The following is a 17578-nucleotide window of genomic DNA, read 5'->3' on the forward strand; positions in this document are numbered from 1 at the left end:
CAGCAGATATTCTCATTAACTCCTACAAATGAGATTACACCATTTGAAAGCTGGAATTGAGGCATCCAATTAATTGCTATCCCTGATTATTCTCAAGGTATCTGATCTTAAAGTGATCACTGGTCCCTTCCAGAAGGCAAAAAAAGAAAACCCAGAGGCCACTTGTCAGACAGGCCAAGAAGTTTTCAGTGTATCATTAATTGCTATCAGTCATCTCAGGCCAGTTCACTCTTGGTCTTTCGATACTATAACTTGCACATAGTCACATGGGAAACATAAAAATTAAACCAATTGATCTTTATATTTTTAAAAAAGAAAAATCAGAACACTTGCATGTATAATCAGCATGAGTCTTACCCGTCCGTCCCATGATACAGAAATCAGTATCAAATAATGCTGCACATGAAGATTAATCAACGACTGATACGAAAACCAGTTGCAAAGTAATTTCTGTAAATAACAATGACAGGTTTTAACAAACAGGTAAGTTAATAAAACTTAGCGACACTTTTATAAAATATTCACTGCAAAATTTTGATTTTGAACTTCAGTATGCTTTTATCAGGTGCTTGCTTTTAACCTAAAACTATACCTAATAGCTTACAAAATGAAAAACCTATCTGACGCATACATGACTTTTTAGTAGGGAATGAAAAGACATAAGGGTATTAATTAAATCAAATACTGAAAATGCAAAAAAATGAATTGAGATATCATTCATCAGTTATAAATTGCATAGATAATTTTAGATACAGAAGTTTCAATTGCTTCCAATTTGCACAGCCCCTTTCCTAACGTAGAACACTAGACAATCAACAGCTAATTAGGAGCTGCAATATCCATGTGACAAAATGAAAGTCTTCATAGGCATAATATGTTCTCTGCCTATCAGGTTCACCATCTGCCAAGACATATTTTGAATATGTACTTGTATAACCTACTAAAAAGGTACAATTTTCTGGATAGAGTCCTAGTTGGGCAGTTGTAAGTTGTTATTTTGTATTTTGCAGATTGTTTCATTATTATCTTGTGGACTCAACACTGTACAACTTTACTAAAATTGTTTAATGTTTTTCGTGTACACAGATATAAAGCAAAGTGCCCTTTGAATACTTACAATGAAATTATTTTAAAATCTCCTGAATAAAAGTAAGCCACCACTGTAGTCAATGTTCTCCTAGAGCCTTGTATGTTCAATTATTTTGTCATTTTATATTCTGTATGTTGAAACCTGCACTGTAACTGCATAACCAAGAGGAAAACTTGAACAACAGTGTTTAAACAAACAAACAAAAAATCAATAAAAGGTTTGTAATAGCAGATTGGTAAAAAAGAATGTTTCAAGAAAATACTAAAGTAAATCAGATTAAATCCTTCTTTGTCAACTATTTCAAGGAGAAATTACAATCTATGTGAAGATTCCTTTTCTAGTATCCACAATCAGGAAAGTTTTGTTCTGCGGTGTTTTAATACTACTCCATTGAATACTTCATATTGAAGCACAATTTTACATGAATAATTAATCTGAAGATTCTCTACACAAGTGAGATGTATAAGTACTTTGAACAAAACACTTGTATTAATATATTTTTTCCACTGAGTAACTAATCAATTTTTATTTGAAAGGAACTCTTAAAGAATAGCTTTTATTTATAATCTGATCGGCGTATACATCAATATGACATGCAAAATGAAAAATGGGTTCACAGCTCGTCTGACAATTGAAGCACTGGTCGCAGCTCCATAGTTATGGTTGAGTTGAATTTTGCACTTAGACTATAGAGGGGAACAAGTCAGGACACTCATAATTGGGGAACTGGTCTTCAGAAATAACAACCAATCACCACCCTTCCTCTGAAACTGACTGACATGTTACCATTCTATTGGTCTGATGAGTCAGTGATGAGAGAAGACTGGACTCAAGAATTCTCATTAATAAATAATTTTGGCCCCAACTGCCACTGCTCCTTAAAGTTTCTGTGGCTGCATACTACCTTGGGAATCAAGGCATGGCTGTCTAGGCTTCCCTGTGCACTGAGTAGCTGAGGCAAGAGTGCAGAGAAACTGAGCTCCAGTTCTCCCCACAGTGCTGCTTTCTGTTGTTAAAAACAATGAGGAAGACAGTAAGGAAGAAGTTCAGAGAGACAGAATGGGAAGGCAAGGGAACGGGGGAAACAATGGGGTGTTGGGCCTTGGGTAAAGAAGGCATGTGCATTGGGAAGGAGGCTTTAATAGGGAGATGGGCTTTATGCAAATAGGGAGTCTGGGGTGACAGGAAAAGGAAAGAATCCAGGCCAGAGGCTAGACCCTTGCAACCTGCCTAAATGCTTCAGGTTTGGGTCAGGTATGAAAATGACTCACTCTTGAGCTTGGATGGGCTTTAAAACTAGGTCCAAGCAGATTTTCTCTTCCTGTTCCTGCCTCATCATCCAATGGAATGAAGGTGAAAGGCTTCCCATGACATTTATAAACAGATTCCTTCACCATCACAGAATCCTGACTGCTGCACAGCCCTCTCTCCCTACAACCCTCTCCTTCTTTATTTTTTGTTAAACACTGTTACAAAAGTATGTAAGTCTTTATGTTGGCTATGCAAGATACAGTGAGGGTTTCAACAATACAACACAGAATACAAAATGACAAACATTTAAAAATATATAAGGCTTTAGGAAAACTGTATTATGGTGGTCACCTATATTTCATAGGAAAAATTAAAAAAAAAACTTAGCTCCTTTTTCACTGGGAATGCTGCTTTCATTTATTTATGGACTAATGTGATTGCAAAGTCAAAGCAAATATAATCTTGGTTCCCACTCAGTATCAGGTATTTCCTCTTTGTTCATACTGGAGTTCGATAGGAGTTTAAAGTCATAATAAATTAGTGTGAATGGAAGTTTTTCCACTCCAATATTCTTGTTGGCTCTTTCAAGGAAATGTCTATCTTCTAGTCTTTCCAGAGTATTTGATTTCCCTTACTTCTTAAAGAATTACAAACTATTAGTTCTCTTTTACAATGTGGGGAAATATAGTTAGAATCATTTTTCTCAATATGTGCTTGTTTATAGTAGATGCAATACTATCCACCATTCTCGGCCAAAATCTGCAACAGTAGAATTCCTAGGACCACAAATTATGGAGAAACCCACTGAAATATTTTATTTCCATTTCAGTTTTGCAGACATTTAAATACAAATCAAATTTAGCTGTGTACAACTTACATGCTAACTGGCATGGATATTTATTATTAGTTGTAGACTTGATTGTGTCCCTATTGTACCTACAAACAACCCTTTGAAATACAAAAAAGATTTTTTAGAAATGACCACTAATCTTCTCAAGTAACTCTGCCAGTAAATTTAGCATCTTTGTAGCAAGACATATAATACTTTGTATTCTTAGTTTTACATGATATTATGGAAATACCAGTTATAAATTAAAATATTAAGAAGGATAAACATTTTTTAAAAAGTATACAATCTCATATTTACTGATGTTTCAACACTTTCATGGAACTATTTCCCCCATATACACTCCCAATTGTGGCATTGGGGGCGGGGGGAAGAGTGGCACTGAACTATAAAGGCAACTTTGACAACATAAAAGCAACTTAAAAGATCTATGATAGCAATGTATTCTGTACAATTTCTGCTAGTAATATTAAAAGAAAGTTGGTAAGCTCATTGTTCAGTTGGTCATTAACTTACCATAATATTTTTTTTAAAACTCAACACAATATAAGACTGAAAAGTTTTGCCATAAACAAGAAACAGAATATTAAGGAGAACAAAGGAAAGACAATATTGTGTGGGAAAGGAAGAGTTTGTATTTAAAGTTTTCAGCATCTGGTGCAATAGGTCTTGACTCAGTCTGTAAAAGACTTTGAGAACAATCTGTCCCATGTAAGATTTAAAACCTTAGTCACTAATTTACTTGGAGTTTGGAATGATTGTAAAACCCAAGTGAAAACAGACTTAAATCCCCATAGCATATAATACTATTTTTTAAACAAGCATAATTTGTAATCTCAAGGAAGAGAACGCCTTCATTCCATTTAATCCACCTTGAAGTCAATAAATCAGACTTCACTTTACACAAACTAAAAAAAGAAAATCTTCAGCACATTCTTTGGCTGAAGATAAAAGTCATTACAGAATGTCAGAAACAGACACATCGGATTTGAGAAGTAGGAATGAAATTCTAAAATAGAAATAATTGAAGAAACCTAATCCAAGATTTTGGAATGCTTCTGTAACAATGAGTGAACAATTTGAGTATTCTAAAGTTGGGCTTGTTCTACATTAAACCTTGCTAATTCTCACATAATGAATACATATACCTGAATTCTAATGAGTGATCTCTTTCCAACTACACAATTTAAATAGAACATTATAGTACTGTTTCCTATTATAAAAACATCACTACTGTAATTATTATTCTAATTAATACTATAGCCAGCTACACTTGTAAAAATAAAATTACTGACATTTTATGCATTATCTTGGTTTTCTGCATGTTTGCTTATTACCCTGCATACTCCAGTGACACACAATGGGCCTGCCAATCATTGTTGAGAATTCTAACTAGTTAACCACAAAAGGCAATATAAACATTCCACCATGTTAGGATATAGATATTCAGGCCTGTCTGCAAAGGCCTGTACTCTAAGAATTTAGGTGTATTCTTATCACTTGGCTAGTGATAGAGGTATAAAAGAAAGAATCAAAATCACTGTCTGCTGGTGTAAGGGCCTTCTCTTACTGTGACAGTTTGTGGCCCTGTGCTTAGGCTCAGGCCTTTGGCTAAGCAGCAGAGGCAGCCATAAGCTGGGAAGCGAACGGTCACATCCTCACATTCCAAACTAGTCACATTGAAATAAGGTGCTATTGGGCTGTTAGGCACTATCAGGACAGGATTGTATTCCTATCACCTCCAGAGAAAGGGAAGTGCCTAGAAAATGTAAAAGGAAACTTAGTTTGATAGCATCCTGTCTGGCAAGAACTCACTCATCAATAGCTGGGATATGAAATCCTCACTTCTGTATTGTTTTGTCATTATAGTTCCCACTTTGCTGTTGTTTGTCTGTATAATCTCTGTCTGGTTCTGTGATTGTTCCTGTCTGCTGTATAATTAATTTTGCTGGGTGTAAACTAATTGAGGTGGTGGGATATAATTGGTTACATAATCATGTTACAATATGTTAGGATTGGTTAGTTAAATTTCAGGAAAATGATTGGTTAAGGTATAGCTAAGCAGAACTCAAGTTTTACTATATAATCTGTAGTCAATGAGGAAGTGACGGGGGTGGGGGTGGGGGTGGGCATGGGCATGGGCATGTGGGTGTGTGAGATGGGAACAGGGAATGGGGGTAAGAAAATTGGAATCATGTTTTGCTAAAGGGGGAAATGGGAACAGGGAATGGGAGTAAGGAAGTTGGAATCATGTTTGGCTAAGGGTAGGAATGGGAACAGGGACACAGGTGTAAGGCTCTGTGGTGTCAGAGCTGGGAAGGAGGATACTAAGGAAGGAAACTGGAATCATGCTTGCTGGAAGTTCACCCCAATAAACATCGAATTGTTTGCACCTTTGGACTTCGGGTATTGTTACTCTCTGTTCATGCGAGAAGGACCAGGGAAGTAAGTGGGTGAAGGAATAAGCCCCCTAACACACCACAAAAATTGTGAATTTACAGTTAAGACTGCTTAATTGTATTCCAATCAATTGAATCACTAAAAATCTAGAAAATCACTAGTTAAGACAACATTCACATCTACATCAATCTCAAGTCATATGCCTTGCCACCCAAGCACACAGCTCAGATTCTTCAGCTCCACAATGAACACACTTCCCACTCCAACCAGGATGGATAAACTGATTTTCTGTATTTAAATCACAAATATCAGATTTTTATCCAAATTATTTTTTTTAAAAAATGGTGCTTAAAACTAAATTTAAAGTTTGTTAAGGCCTAAATTTATAATCTATTAAAATTTAAACATAAATATGCTGCATCAATGAGGTCATCCTAAAATCTGAATGAATTATGGACATTTCTTTATATAACTAAAGAAGTATCAAGAAACCACCTCTAACTTATGAGGTCCATTCAAACTTTATAAATATAATCACATCATATACTGTATTAAGCAAGCATCTATATTGTTTTCAGTCTTTACAATGGAGCAATTTTATCCCCAAATTTAAGGGCTTTCAATTTCTGTTGTGCAGAAAAGCTCTTCCATTAAATACTTTTGGCAATGGTTTAGCCAGCAGGTGCAGAAAGGATCTTCTCTTCATTTGGATTAGCTCATTCAAAGTTAAGAAACCAACTTGGAACTGAAAAGCAGGAAAGTTTATTTTCTTACTCCAATCTATGAATGAAAACATGTGGCAGAGGATGCGATCTACTAACTCTAAAGATCTGAAGGACCTGGGACCAGTTTTTCAACGGCATTTTATATCTTAGATGTGTGATTGATGCTTTAGGAAATCCTACAAGGCACCTAAGCAGGTTAAATGTCTAGCTCCCACTGAATGTCAATTCATTTTATTTCAATGGGAGTTAGGTATTTACCCTGCTTAAGAAATTTTGAAAATCCCATTAGGCATCTATCTGCATTTTCAGGCACCTAAATACCCTCAAAAATCTGGCCCATGGGGACCAGAAACAATCCATCAATTCACTAACTGCAGATAATACTTCGTTTGCTTAATAAATCAAAGTTTTAAATATAAAACATGTTTTGTTAAGAAAAAATGTTTATGTATACAGCACATTTAAGGAAGATTTCTTTATCTAAAAAGATTAAACTGTTGTTTTTGGACTTTTAATTGAATTCCAAATCCCATGCAAATGCAGAATGACACAAGTCCATAGTAAAAAATTATCTAGTAAATAAAGGAGTCATTCACCATTTTCAACATAATACAAATGTAAAAATTAAGCATCTGAATGTTCACTCTATATAATTACTTACATAAGTGTGCATAGACAGTATATATCCTCCTAGTTAGCAAAGAGTAGTACCAAATTTAGCGTGAGGACTATATTTGGTTGCAAATGAACACGAGACTGAACCTCTCTTTAGGAAAATAACTAAAAAGTACAAACACAAAACAAGATTAAACTCAATTATTTAAATCAAAGTTTCTCACTTGATTTAAATAATTAAAAACTGATTTAAAATCACTGATTTAAATAAATTTATCCATGCTCCAACATATTACCAGTCAAAATGCACATTCAATTTCTCACAATTACATGTACTCAAATGCACAATGTGAATTTCAATAGATGACCACAGACCTGTCTAGTGGCAATGAATTTGCCCATGAATAACTATAAGATTGAAGTCAATGTTTTACAGCTGAGTATGACAGTATGAATGAAGCTGTAACATTGAGAGGAGAAGGAGACTGTAGTGGAGCACTGAAGGATGGCCATGATCTAAGGTTTCATAGCAACATACTACTTCATAACAACTAGAAATGCTGAGAGTTGGTTAGTAGGAATCCTGTGTGACATCTACAAAGAAGCTAATTTACAGTGGTTTTATTTTCCAACTCAGAGGGGTTTTTTTTCCACTGCATTAATCTTGCGGCATTTTGAGTGCTACACCTAACCCCACTGCACCCAGAAGTTTCTAGCTTGAAATAAACTGGAGCTTTAAGCTCAAGGTAGCCCATCAGGAAGGACGGGTTGGAGACTGAGTGTTGCTGAAGCTCAAGCTAATAATGCAGGGAGGACTCAGCTTTAGAGAGTAAAAAGCTTGCATCCGATGAAGTGAGCTGTAGCTCACGAAAGCTTATGCTCAAATAAATTGGTTAGTCTCTAAGGTGCCACAAGTACTCCTTTTCATTTTTAAAAAGCTTGAGTTACCATAGAATAGAATATCAGGGTTGGAAGAGACCTCAGGAGGTCATCTAGTCCAACCCCCTGCTCAAAGCAGGACCAATTCCCAATTTTTACCCCGGAGCCCTAAATGGGCCCCTCAAGGATTGAACTCACAACCCTGGCTCAAACCACTAAGCTATCCCACCCCCCTTAATGTCTCCCAATAAGCTGGTAAAGAATACTACAAGCATGTAAGAACAATAATACAGTATGCAAAGTGTAAAGTAAGATGAATCAAGACACATCCCCAGTATACAACTTAAAGGGTGGGAGAGTGTGAAACGGTGGTGTCAGGATGACACCAGTGTCTCCCTAAAAAACAAAAACAAAAAAATAAAAAAACACTATGTCAGAGGCAGGGAAAGATGAGTACAATCTTTAGTAAGCTTGTTCAGAGGCTTGCAAAAACCCATCTTCAAACTCATCTGTTCACAGCTAATATCCTATATTCTTTATAGTCTGATCCCATTCCTTTCCAATTAGAAATAATTACATGAAAAAATGTTAAGACAGAATATTTACCTTGGCTCCTTGTTCAAATGTACTAACATTACAGGTGTAGCTGCTGGCTTACATTCTCTCCCCAACCCATACCACTTGGTTACATACTGTACAAATTTTAATTCTTGCTATTTATTTTGTGTACATTAGTACTGAATATCCCACTGCTCCTATCTCCAGATTTCTTTGCAGTCTGGTTCTGTTTCTGCACAAGAGCTACCTCTGCAACTCTAAAGTTATCCACAAGTCATAATCTCTTAATTTACACCAAAGCAACCATTTGATAAAGACAGATATGAAACATACAAGGCTGGTCCGGAGAGGATTTCTTCCCCGCCCCAAGAATGGGGGTAGGGATGGAAGGGGTAAATTTAGTTGGTAAAAAAAAAAATCTGACAATTATAAAAAGATATGAGGGGCTACAAATAGCATCAAGCATCACTGCTTAAAGACAGATGTTCCACCGTTTTTACAAAAGTACTGCCCTAGTTTAAAAACCTTTGCTCTTGATTAAGCACCCATATACCTCTTGTGTGACCAATTCTCTATATGTCTAATCGATTGATTTATTATTCAAAGCGAGCAGGCTGACATTCAACATCAACAACCTTGACACATTCACTCAACAGGTCTTCTTCCTCACTTGTCTTCCCCATGAATCACCATTCTTTTGCACTTCTTAAAGAAGCTACAAGCTTCCTCCCCATTTTTGGACCTTAATGGCCAAATCTTGTTTCTATTGTCTATGTACTACTCAAAAAGAAAGTTATGCTGAAGAGGTACCTAATCACAGACAAGCATATGCACTCCAGTTATAGTCATAAAGGACCATCAAGAGAATTAGTGCTATCAATCATTACAGACCACACACCCATTTATCTGAATTCCTTTTTAGGAATTCAGTACAAAATGTTCACACTGAATTCAAACCTAATATACAATAAAATTTATTAATTAAATTGTGAACTGCCCTTCAATTTAAAATAAAACCCTCCTCTACTCCCAATTTATCTCTACTGCATTCCATTCTCTCCCAAAATCCAAATCACACACACTCTCTCAAACCCAGTGTTCTGATTCAATAACACAAGTGTCAGAAAAGGAATAGCATTTCTATTATGTCACCACTCAGTTTGCCAGACCTGGGGAAAATATTTCTGATAAAGATAGAGGAAAAAATTAAATTTACATTTCTTCTATTAGGCTATTTCTCTTGACATCTTCACTGAAGCATTCTCAATAAAAAAAGAAATAAGAACACTATGCCAGCAACCTCAAAAGTGAATTCAACTATAATTTAATATCCATTTTGGCAACATGCAAGCTATTAAAAATTGTTGACATACAACACCTACTCTGCATTCTACATAACATGTTCTCTTTACAAGAGCTCTCCCTATACTTAAATGAAGGAGATTGTTCTATTTCTTTATTCCATGATGCCGGGAAAAAATGCAAAAATATTTATAGAAAGGTATTTCATAATCACGAGGGCCCAAACAGCAAACATCCAAATGCTGCTTCACCTACAGAACAGCAATTTACAAAAAGCTGTGACACTGTAACACAACAAAATACCCCAAAAATATTTTACAGTAAGTAGCAAGTAGTAACTAAATAGCAAAATACCCAACAGATTTAGCTCCTAACATATAGCACATATTTTGATTCATGGATTTCTGAGATGACAAGCAACCTAAAACACAAATTAGATTAATGTTTCCTGATCAATCCAGACATCTGTAAAATCCATATTCAAAACAGTATATCTATATTTTCAACAATCCTGGTTTTTGTTTTTGAAGACTCTCAGTCATTATGAAAGAGAAATTCACTTATTATAAATACTACTTTTTGGGGGGGTTTTTTGGTTTGTTTGGGGTTGTTTTTTTTTGAGATAAGTTACTTTACTTGGTATTAATTGTGTGGTGGGTTCATTTCCTTCCCCAGCCTGAAGCTTTTATATACATGAGGTTTTTCTTCCTCAAGATACATGATCTTTTTGAATCTTAAAGATGCTTCTGTCAAAATGTTAGCTGTATTTTTATATATTAAGTATTAGACCTATCATTTTATAAGTTAACTATTCATTCTATTTACTATACTGTATTACTTACTATTTTAAAATACTTTGTGGGTAGGATTGCACTGGAGTACCACAGCTTCTTTTGTAACTTTTGTTTTGCCCCACCACATACTTTCAGTCACGTACTAAATTCACCATAATTTTATGATGAACAATTTTACAACTATGAAGATTTTATGATCACTGAGCAGTTAACAAGAAGTTGCCAACCTTATATATGAGATTTCATTTTTAAAATGTTCTCAACAGATATGTATTGGTACATGAATGTATGGCCAATCACACGGTCTTGAGCAAATCCAATTCCATTTTAAACTAAAAAGATAATACCTGCATTATTAGTTCCCTTATTTCACTTGGGTTCCCCCTACCCCAATTAAGCAATATTTAATACACAACATGATATCCTTAAACATTTTTTCAATATAACTAAAGGTTGTAATACTTACTACCAGGCATTGTTAGCCAGGAATTTGTCTTCAGTTTTGCAAGATGAAATAAGCTATAAGAAAATAAAAATATAATTTGAGTAAGAAGTCAAGACATTATGTACATTGGTTTAATGTATTAATTTCAAATGCAAAACATGCTTTGATAAATTTTTCCTTATGTATACAGCACATTGAAGGCAGTTTTATGAAACTAAAAAATTTTTTACAAAGCCATTTTTGTACATTTAATTGAATTCCAATTTCCATCCAAATGCAGCTTGACAATTCACAAGTAAAAAACCATCTAATAATAATAATAATAATACATCATTTTCTAACATCATAAAAAACAAAAATTAGTAATCTGACTACATGAATGTTGAGCTATATTATTGTTTAGAGTACTGTCATAAATATAAAGGGAAGGGTAAACCCCTTTGAAATCCCTCCCGGCCAGTGGAAAGCGCCTCTCACCTGTAAAGGGTTAAGAAGCTAAAGGTAACCTCACTGGCACCTGACCAAAATGACCAATGAGGAGACAAGATACTTTCAAAAGCTGGGAGGAGGGAGAGAAACAAAGGGTCTGTGTGTCTGTATATATTCTGTCTTTGCCAGCGATAGACCAGAAATGGAGTCTTAGAACTTTTAGTAAGTAATCTAGCTAGGTATGATTTCTTTAAATGGCTGAGAAAAGAACTGTGCTGAATAGAATAACTATTTCTGTCCATCTTTTTTGTAACTTAAGGTTTTGCCTAGAGGGGCTCTCTATGTTTTGAATCTAATTACTCTGTAAGGTATCTACCATCCTGATTTTACAGGGGGGATTTCTTTATTTCTATTTACTTCTATTTTTATTAAAAGTCTTCTTGTAAGAAAACTGAATGCTTTTTCATTGTTCTCAGATCCAAGGGTTTGGGTCTGTGGTCACCTATGCAAATTGGTGAGACTTTTTATCCAACATTTCCCAGGAAGTGGGGTACAAGGTTTTGGGAAGTATTTTGGGGGGAAAGACGTGTCCAAACAGCTCTTCCCCAGTAACCAGTATTAATTTGGTGGTGGTAGCGGCCAATCCAAGGACAAAGGGCGGAATATTTTGTACCTTGGGGAAGTTTTGACCTAAGCTAGTAAAGATAAGCTTAGGAGGTTTTTCATGCAGGTCCCCACATCTGTACCCTAGAGTTCAGAGTGGGGGAGGAACCTTGACAGTATCCTCTGGTAAGCAAAAAGAAGTACCAAATTTAATAAAACTACATTTAGTTGCAAATCAACATGTTTTAACGGTTATAACAACCAAGGAGAATGAACCTCTCAAATACAAAATAGGATTAAAATCAATTTTTTAAATCAAGGTTTAGTGCTTGCTGATTAAAATCAGTGATTTAAGTCAATCTATCATGTTTGAAAAGTATGCCTCTCCACAAGGACAAAGTTAAAGCTTTTATTTTTTGTGGAGGGGGAAAGCATGTGTATTGTGGGTGGTGCATGTTTGTATAATAAAGATGAATTAACAACTTTGGTTGAAAATTTGACTCAGGGATTAGAGAGAACAGATATTTTCTGGCTTCATTAAGGGTGCATTTGTAGTACACAATTGAGCAGCCTTAACAAGGTTTTAATTAAAAGAGCCTGATGTTTATGAGTGTTGAATTTTTGACAACCGCAATGAATGGGGACACAATACACTTTGCCAGTGAAACATTATAGGTAGAAGGTAGAGACAAATATAATTTCAGTTGCCTGACACTTCCTATTATAAGACCCTATTTTCGAAAGCTTATAAATTTGCCAAACCTCAATTGTTCAGGCTGAAGTTTTTCATACCAGGTGTGAGCCTAATGCTGAAGTTTTTGAAAATTTTGTGCTGAAACAGTTTAACTGTTTCTGAGAACAAGCTTAAGAAAAATTTTTCCCACATAATTTTTTTTTACAACCTTTCCACTGAGAAGTTTTAGCACCCCCATGCTTTAGAACAGGCAGTAGAAATCTAAGAGGGAGTCACCTTGGTGTGAGGGGTGTGCCTTTTCTCCCAAGTCCACAGGGATCGGAAAGCTGCAAAGAGGAGCTAGCCAGAGACTCTGACTGGACTTTCTCTGTGCTGACTGGCTGTGTGCTCCAAACCTCCCCCTTCCTCAGTCTCTTCACTTTATGTTACCAGGGTTGCCAGCTTTCTACCTGCACAAAACTGAACACCCCTACCCTGCCCCTTCTGAGGCCCCTCCCCAACTTGCTCCATTCCCCCCCCCCCCCCCCCCGGTCGCTTGCTCTTCCCCACCCTCACTCTTTTTCACTGGGCTGGGGGTGCAGGCTCTGGGTAGGGACCGAAATAAGGGGTTCAGGGTGCAGGAGACTCCAGCTGGGGTTGCAGGCTCTGGGGTGGAGCCAGGGATGAGGGTTTGGGATGCAGGAGGCGGCTCAGGGCTGGGGGTTGAGGTGGTGCAGGATACAGGCTCCAGAAGGAAGTTTGGGCGTGGGAGGGGACTCCAGGCTGGGGGCAGGGGGTTGGGGGAGGGGGGCGTCCCGGCAGCACTTACCATGGCTCCCAGGAAGCAGCTGCCAGGTCCTTCTGGCCCCTTGGTGCATGGGCGGCCAGGAAGGCTCCACACACTGCCCTCACGCGCCTCCCCCGCAGCTCCCAGCCAATGGGAGCTGAGGAGCTGGCACTCAGGGTAGGGAAAGCGTGCAGAGCCTCCCTGGCCACCCATGCGCCATGGGGCCGCAAGGACCTGATGGCTGCTTCTGGGAGCTGCGTGCAGCTAGGGCAGGCAGGGTGCCTGCCTTAGCCCTGGGCCCCCGCTGCACCACTGACTGGACTTTTAATGGCCCAGTCGGCAGTGCCAACTGGAGCCACCAGGGTCCCTTTTTGACTGGGCATTCCAGTCGAAAACCAGACACCTGGGAACCCTCCACTTACACTCTTCTCCCCTTCTGTTCCCTCATCCTCCTTCTCTTCAATGTCCTTTCTCTCTGCCCTTTAGCTTATCCCCTCCTAACTAAACCCACCAGAGAGAGAAAATAAAAACTGTGGAACTAATATATTTGCTGCCACCAGATTGTACACTCTGCTTGTGTGTCGTACGCCTTCCCTGTCTGTCTGGTCTTTTTAGTCTGTAAGTGTTTCAGGGAAAGGACTGTTGTTTTGTTCTGTTTGTACAGCTCCTAGTGCTTTGTGGTACTGGCCCAAAATTAGGGCTCCTAGCACTCCAGTAATAAAAATAATAAACAGTGGGCCCAAATTTGACCAACTTATAACCTTCTGAAACTTACAGTAAAGATTTGTTAGAACCCAGCAACTAAATTCTCTGAAGATTCCATGTGCACTAGTAGTGCTGCATGCTGAAACAGTTCCCAGATGCTACCCAGACCACACATGCACAATCCCCATGAAGCAACTAAGCCCGTTTCTTCCCAAGACTGCAGAGGCTGAGCAAAACTTTCCCCGCAGTTGCTGGGGGCTGCTGTAGCTCTGATTATCAGAGCTGAGAGCACAGGAAAGCCTCCCTTCTTTCAGCAACTAACTTGCTGGAACTCACAGAATGAGGCAGGGGTCCTATGGAAAAAATATTGAATATTTAACTAAAAGTTATATCCTAACACATACGCACATGGGACTGAATTACGTTTGCATGGGCAACCTTAATTCTGGCATTTTTTAATCTTTGAGTGCTTGACTAAGCAACCTTAATATTCTTTTATTGTAGTTCTTTTATATGTCATTATTTATATACTGCTCCAGTGTGTACTAGGTGCTTTACATAAATGTAAGACAGGTCTCCTGCCCCAAAGAGCTAATGTGCAACAAATGCAGTGTGAACTTTAGGTACTCAGCTCTTAGGGGAGGAGAGGGGAGAGGGAGTGAAGGCTGAAAGGCATTTTCCAAGCTATGGCAAAACATGATTGAAATTTACAACAACTCCCTGGACGACGAGGCAGAGAATGGCCTAAAGTTCAACAATCTGCATCCTGCCTACAGTCACCAGGCACCTAGCTGGCAGCCATAAATAACCTTCCAGCATCTACATCACAAAACTGGCTAGCTTTCCCTGGTCATTGATGGACAAGGTCCTGGATAGATGGAAAGCACATTATGCCACTGACAACTGTCCAGAGCTATGTGACATGGCAAACCATAAGGCTGAAGACCCAAGGACAAACACTGATCCCTAAATATTTCCCCATGCTTATTCCCCCCCCCTACTGTTACTCACACCTTCTTGTCTACTGTTGGAAACGGGCAATCCTGATGATCACTGCAAAAGTTTTTTTTCCTCCTGCTGATAATAGCTCACCTTAATTGATCAATCTCGTTATAGTGTGTATGGCAACACCCATTTTTTCATGGTGTGTGTGTGTGTGTGTATATATATCTATCTTCCTACTGTATTTCCCACTGCATGTATCCGATGAAGGGGGCTTTAGCCCACGAAAGCTTATGCTCAAATAAATTTGTTAGTGCCACAAGTACTCCTCATTCTTTTTGCTGATACAGACTAACACGGCTACCACTCTGAAACCACTGATCCCTCGGTCACTTGAGGAAGTACGAAAGGCCATTCCGAAGTTACAGAGTGGATGCACTGTTGGACCTGACATTCCCCCAGACCTGCTCAAAGATGCTTTGGAAGCAGTGAGCAACAGCCTGCAACAAATATTCTTCAAAGTGTGGGCATCTGGCGAAGTACCAACAGAATGGAATAATCATATCATAGTATCCCTGTACAAGGGCAAAGGATCTCGCACTGAGTATGGGAACTTCAGGCCAATTTCATGGTTGTCAGTCCCTTGAAAGGTGTTTGCTCATGTTCTGCTTGGTAGGATGCAGATACTCCTTGACAGAGGTCAACAATGGACACTGTCATTACCCTCTGGCTGATCTGTACCAAGAATTTAACTACCCACTTCACGTGTCATATATTGACATCAACTTGGCTTTTGATTCTGCTAAATCTGGCGCATGGTCTTCACACCAGTACCTGTGTGAAAGTCATGCTGGTTAACAGCTTTCGCTGCATTTCTACACAACTTTGGGTGTGAGATAGAGTTGCACTCTCACCCTGGCACTTTCTGTCAAGCTATTGATTGGATATTCGGACTTGGGGCTCCTCATATCAGAATCAACATCGGTAAGAAATGTTCACCAACACACACAACACGGATGAAGTAGCCTTGCTTGGGGAGAAGTCATAGAATTTCAGTCCCACCCTCCAAGGTTTCCGGAAGGCTACCCCCACTATGGGGTTGAACGTCACATGCCAGAAGACCAAGGTTCAGAACCTTGGAGCTGGGCCACCACAATACCTTGTGAAGAGTTGGTTCAAAACTGTCATCTACCTAGGCTGAAAGCAAAATTCAGATGGCCAAAGCAAACCGGACATTCTCTGACAAAGATGTCTTCTCACTTCCTGCATGAAGTTCACGTCTCACTTACAGATGCAGAAATATCTTTAAGCTGAGACAAAGTTCTGGATCGATCAAACCTGCGTATTACCTGTACTGCTGTATGGATTAGAAACCTGGACTCTCTTATAGGCAGATTTTGAGTGGCTAGAGACTTTCCATATGCACTGGTAACACTAAATCCTGAACATAAAGTGGTCTGACTTTATGCAAAACATTACAATCTTGCTGAGAGATGCCTTCTTTCAATCGCTCATTATATTCAAAAGCAGCATTGCATGCTCTTTGGTCATGTCATCAAATTGGACAAAAACCACCCCAGCACACCATGCTCTCAAATTCCCCATTGGTGCATGAAGAGGTGCACATCTTGACTCTATGTGGCACTGACCACTGGGCCACCACAGAGATCTCTAGAGCCTCAGGATTGAGCCAGAACTGGGAACTTTCCTACAAAACGCCTTGTGAGAAATCGGAAGAACTGTGCCATACTGAGAGGTCAATAGAGGTGGTTTTGGAATAAACTGATAAATTAAACAGTAGTAAGTCACCAGGACCATATGGTATTCCCCTAAGAGTTCTGAAGGAACTCAAATATGAACGTACACAACTACTAAATATGGTGTGTAACCTATTGTTTCAATCAGCATCTGTATCAGATGACCGAAAGATAGAGAACGTAATGCTGATTTTTAAAAGATACTAAAGAGTATCCTCGCAATTACAGGCCAGTAAGCTATCTTCAGTATCAGGTAAACTGGTTGAAAATATAGTACAGAATTATCAGACACACACATCAACCCGATATGTTGAGGAAGAGTTAACCCAGCTTTTGTGAAGGGAAATCATGCATCCGATGAAGTGAGCTGTAGCTCACGAAAGCTTATGCTCAAATAAATTGGTTAGTCTCCAAGGTGCCACAAGTACTCCTTTTCTTTTTGCGAATACAGACTAACACGGCTGTTACTCTGACACCAATCTACTAGAATTCTTGGAGAGTATGTGGACAAGGGTAATCCAGTCAATACAGCATACTTGAACTTTCAGAAAGCCTTGACAAGGTCCCTCAACAAAGGCTCTTAAGCAAAATAAGAAGTAATGGAATAAGAGGGAAGGTCCTTTCACGAATCAGTAACTGGTTAAGACCGGAAATAAAGGTAGGAATAAATGGTCAGTTTTCACAGTGGAATTAGGTAAATAGCAGTGTCCTCCAAGGATCTGTACTGGGACCAATGCTATTCAACATAATCATAAATGATCTGGAAAAAGAGGTAA

General features: G+C 38.4%; 1 protein-coding gene across 7 annotated transcripts in view; it reads right to left on the bottom strand.

Annotated features, from left to right (window-relative positions):
* The window catches only part of EFR3A (EFR3 homolog A), a 189989-nt gene that overhangs the window by 166347 nt on the left and 6064 nt on the right, over window positions 1–17578 (bottom strand). For 4 of the 7 annotated variants that reach the window (XM_073330119.2, XM_073330113.2, XM_073330111.2 and 1 more), the window contains exons 2-3: window positions 10928–10980; window positions 358–450 (exon numbers count right to left, since the gene is read on the bottom strand). In XM_073330119.2, coding sequence (XP_073186220.1) covers window positions 358–370 — 13 coding nt within the window. In that variant the 5' untranslated portion in view covers window positions 371–450; window positions 10928–10980. Of the gene's footprint in view, window positions 1–333; window positions 451–10927; window positions 10981–17578 lie in introns of all 7 variants that reach the window. The other 3 variants (XM_073330112.2, XM_073330120.2, XM_073330114.2) reach the window with 2 other exon arrangements.

The sequence above is a fragment of the Lepidochelys kempii genome, chromosome 2 (genome assembly GCF_965140285.1).
Source record: "Lepidochelys kempii isolate rLepKem1 chromosome 2, rLepKem1.hap1, whole genome shotgun sequence".
In the NCBI taxonomy this organism is placed as follows: Eukaryota; Metazoa; Chordata; order Testudines; family Cheloniidae; genus Lepidochelys; species Lepidochelys kempii.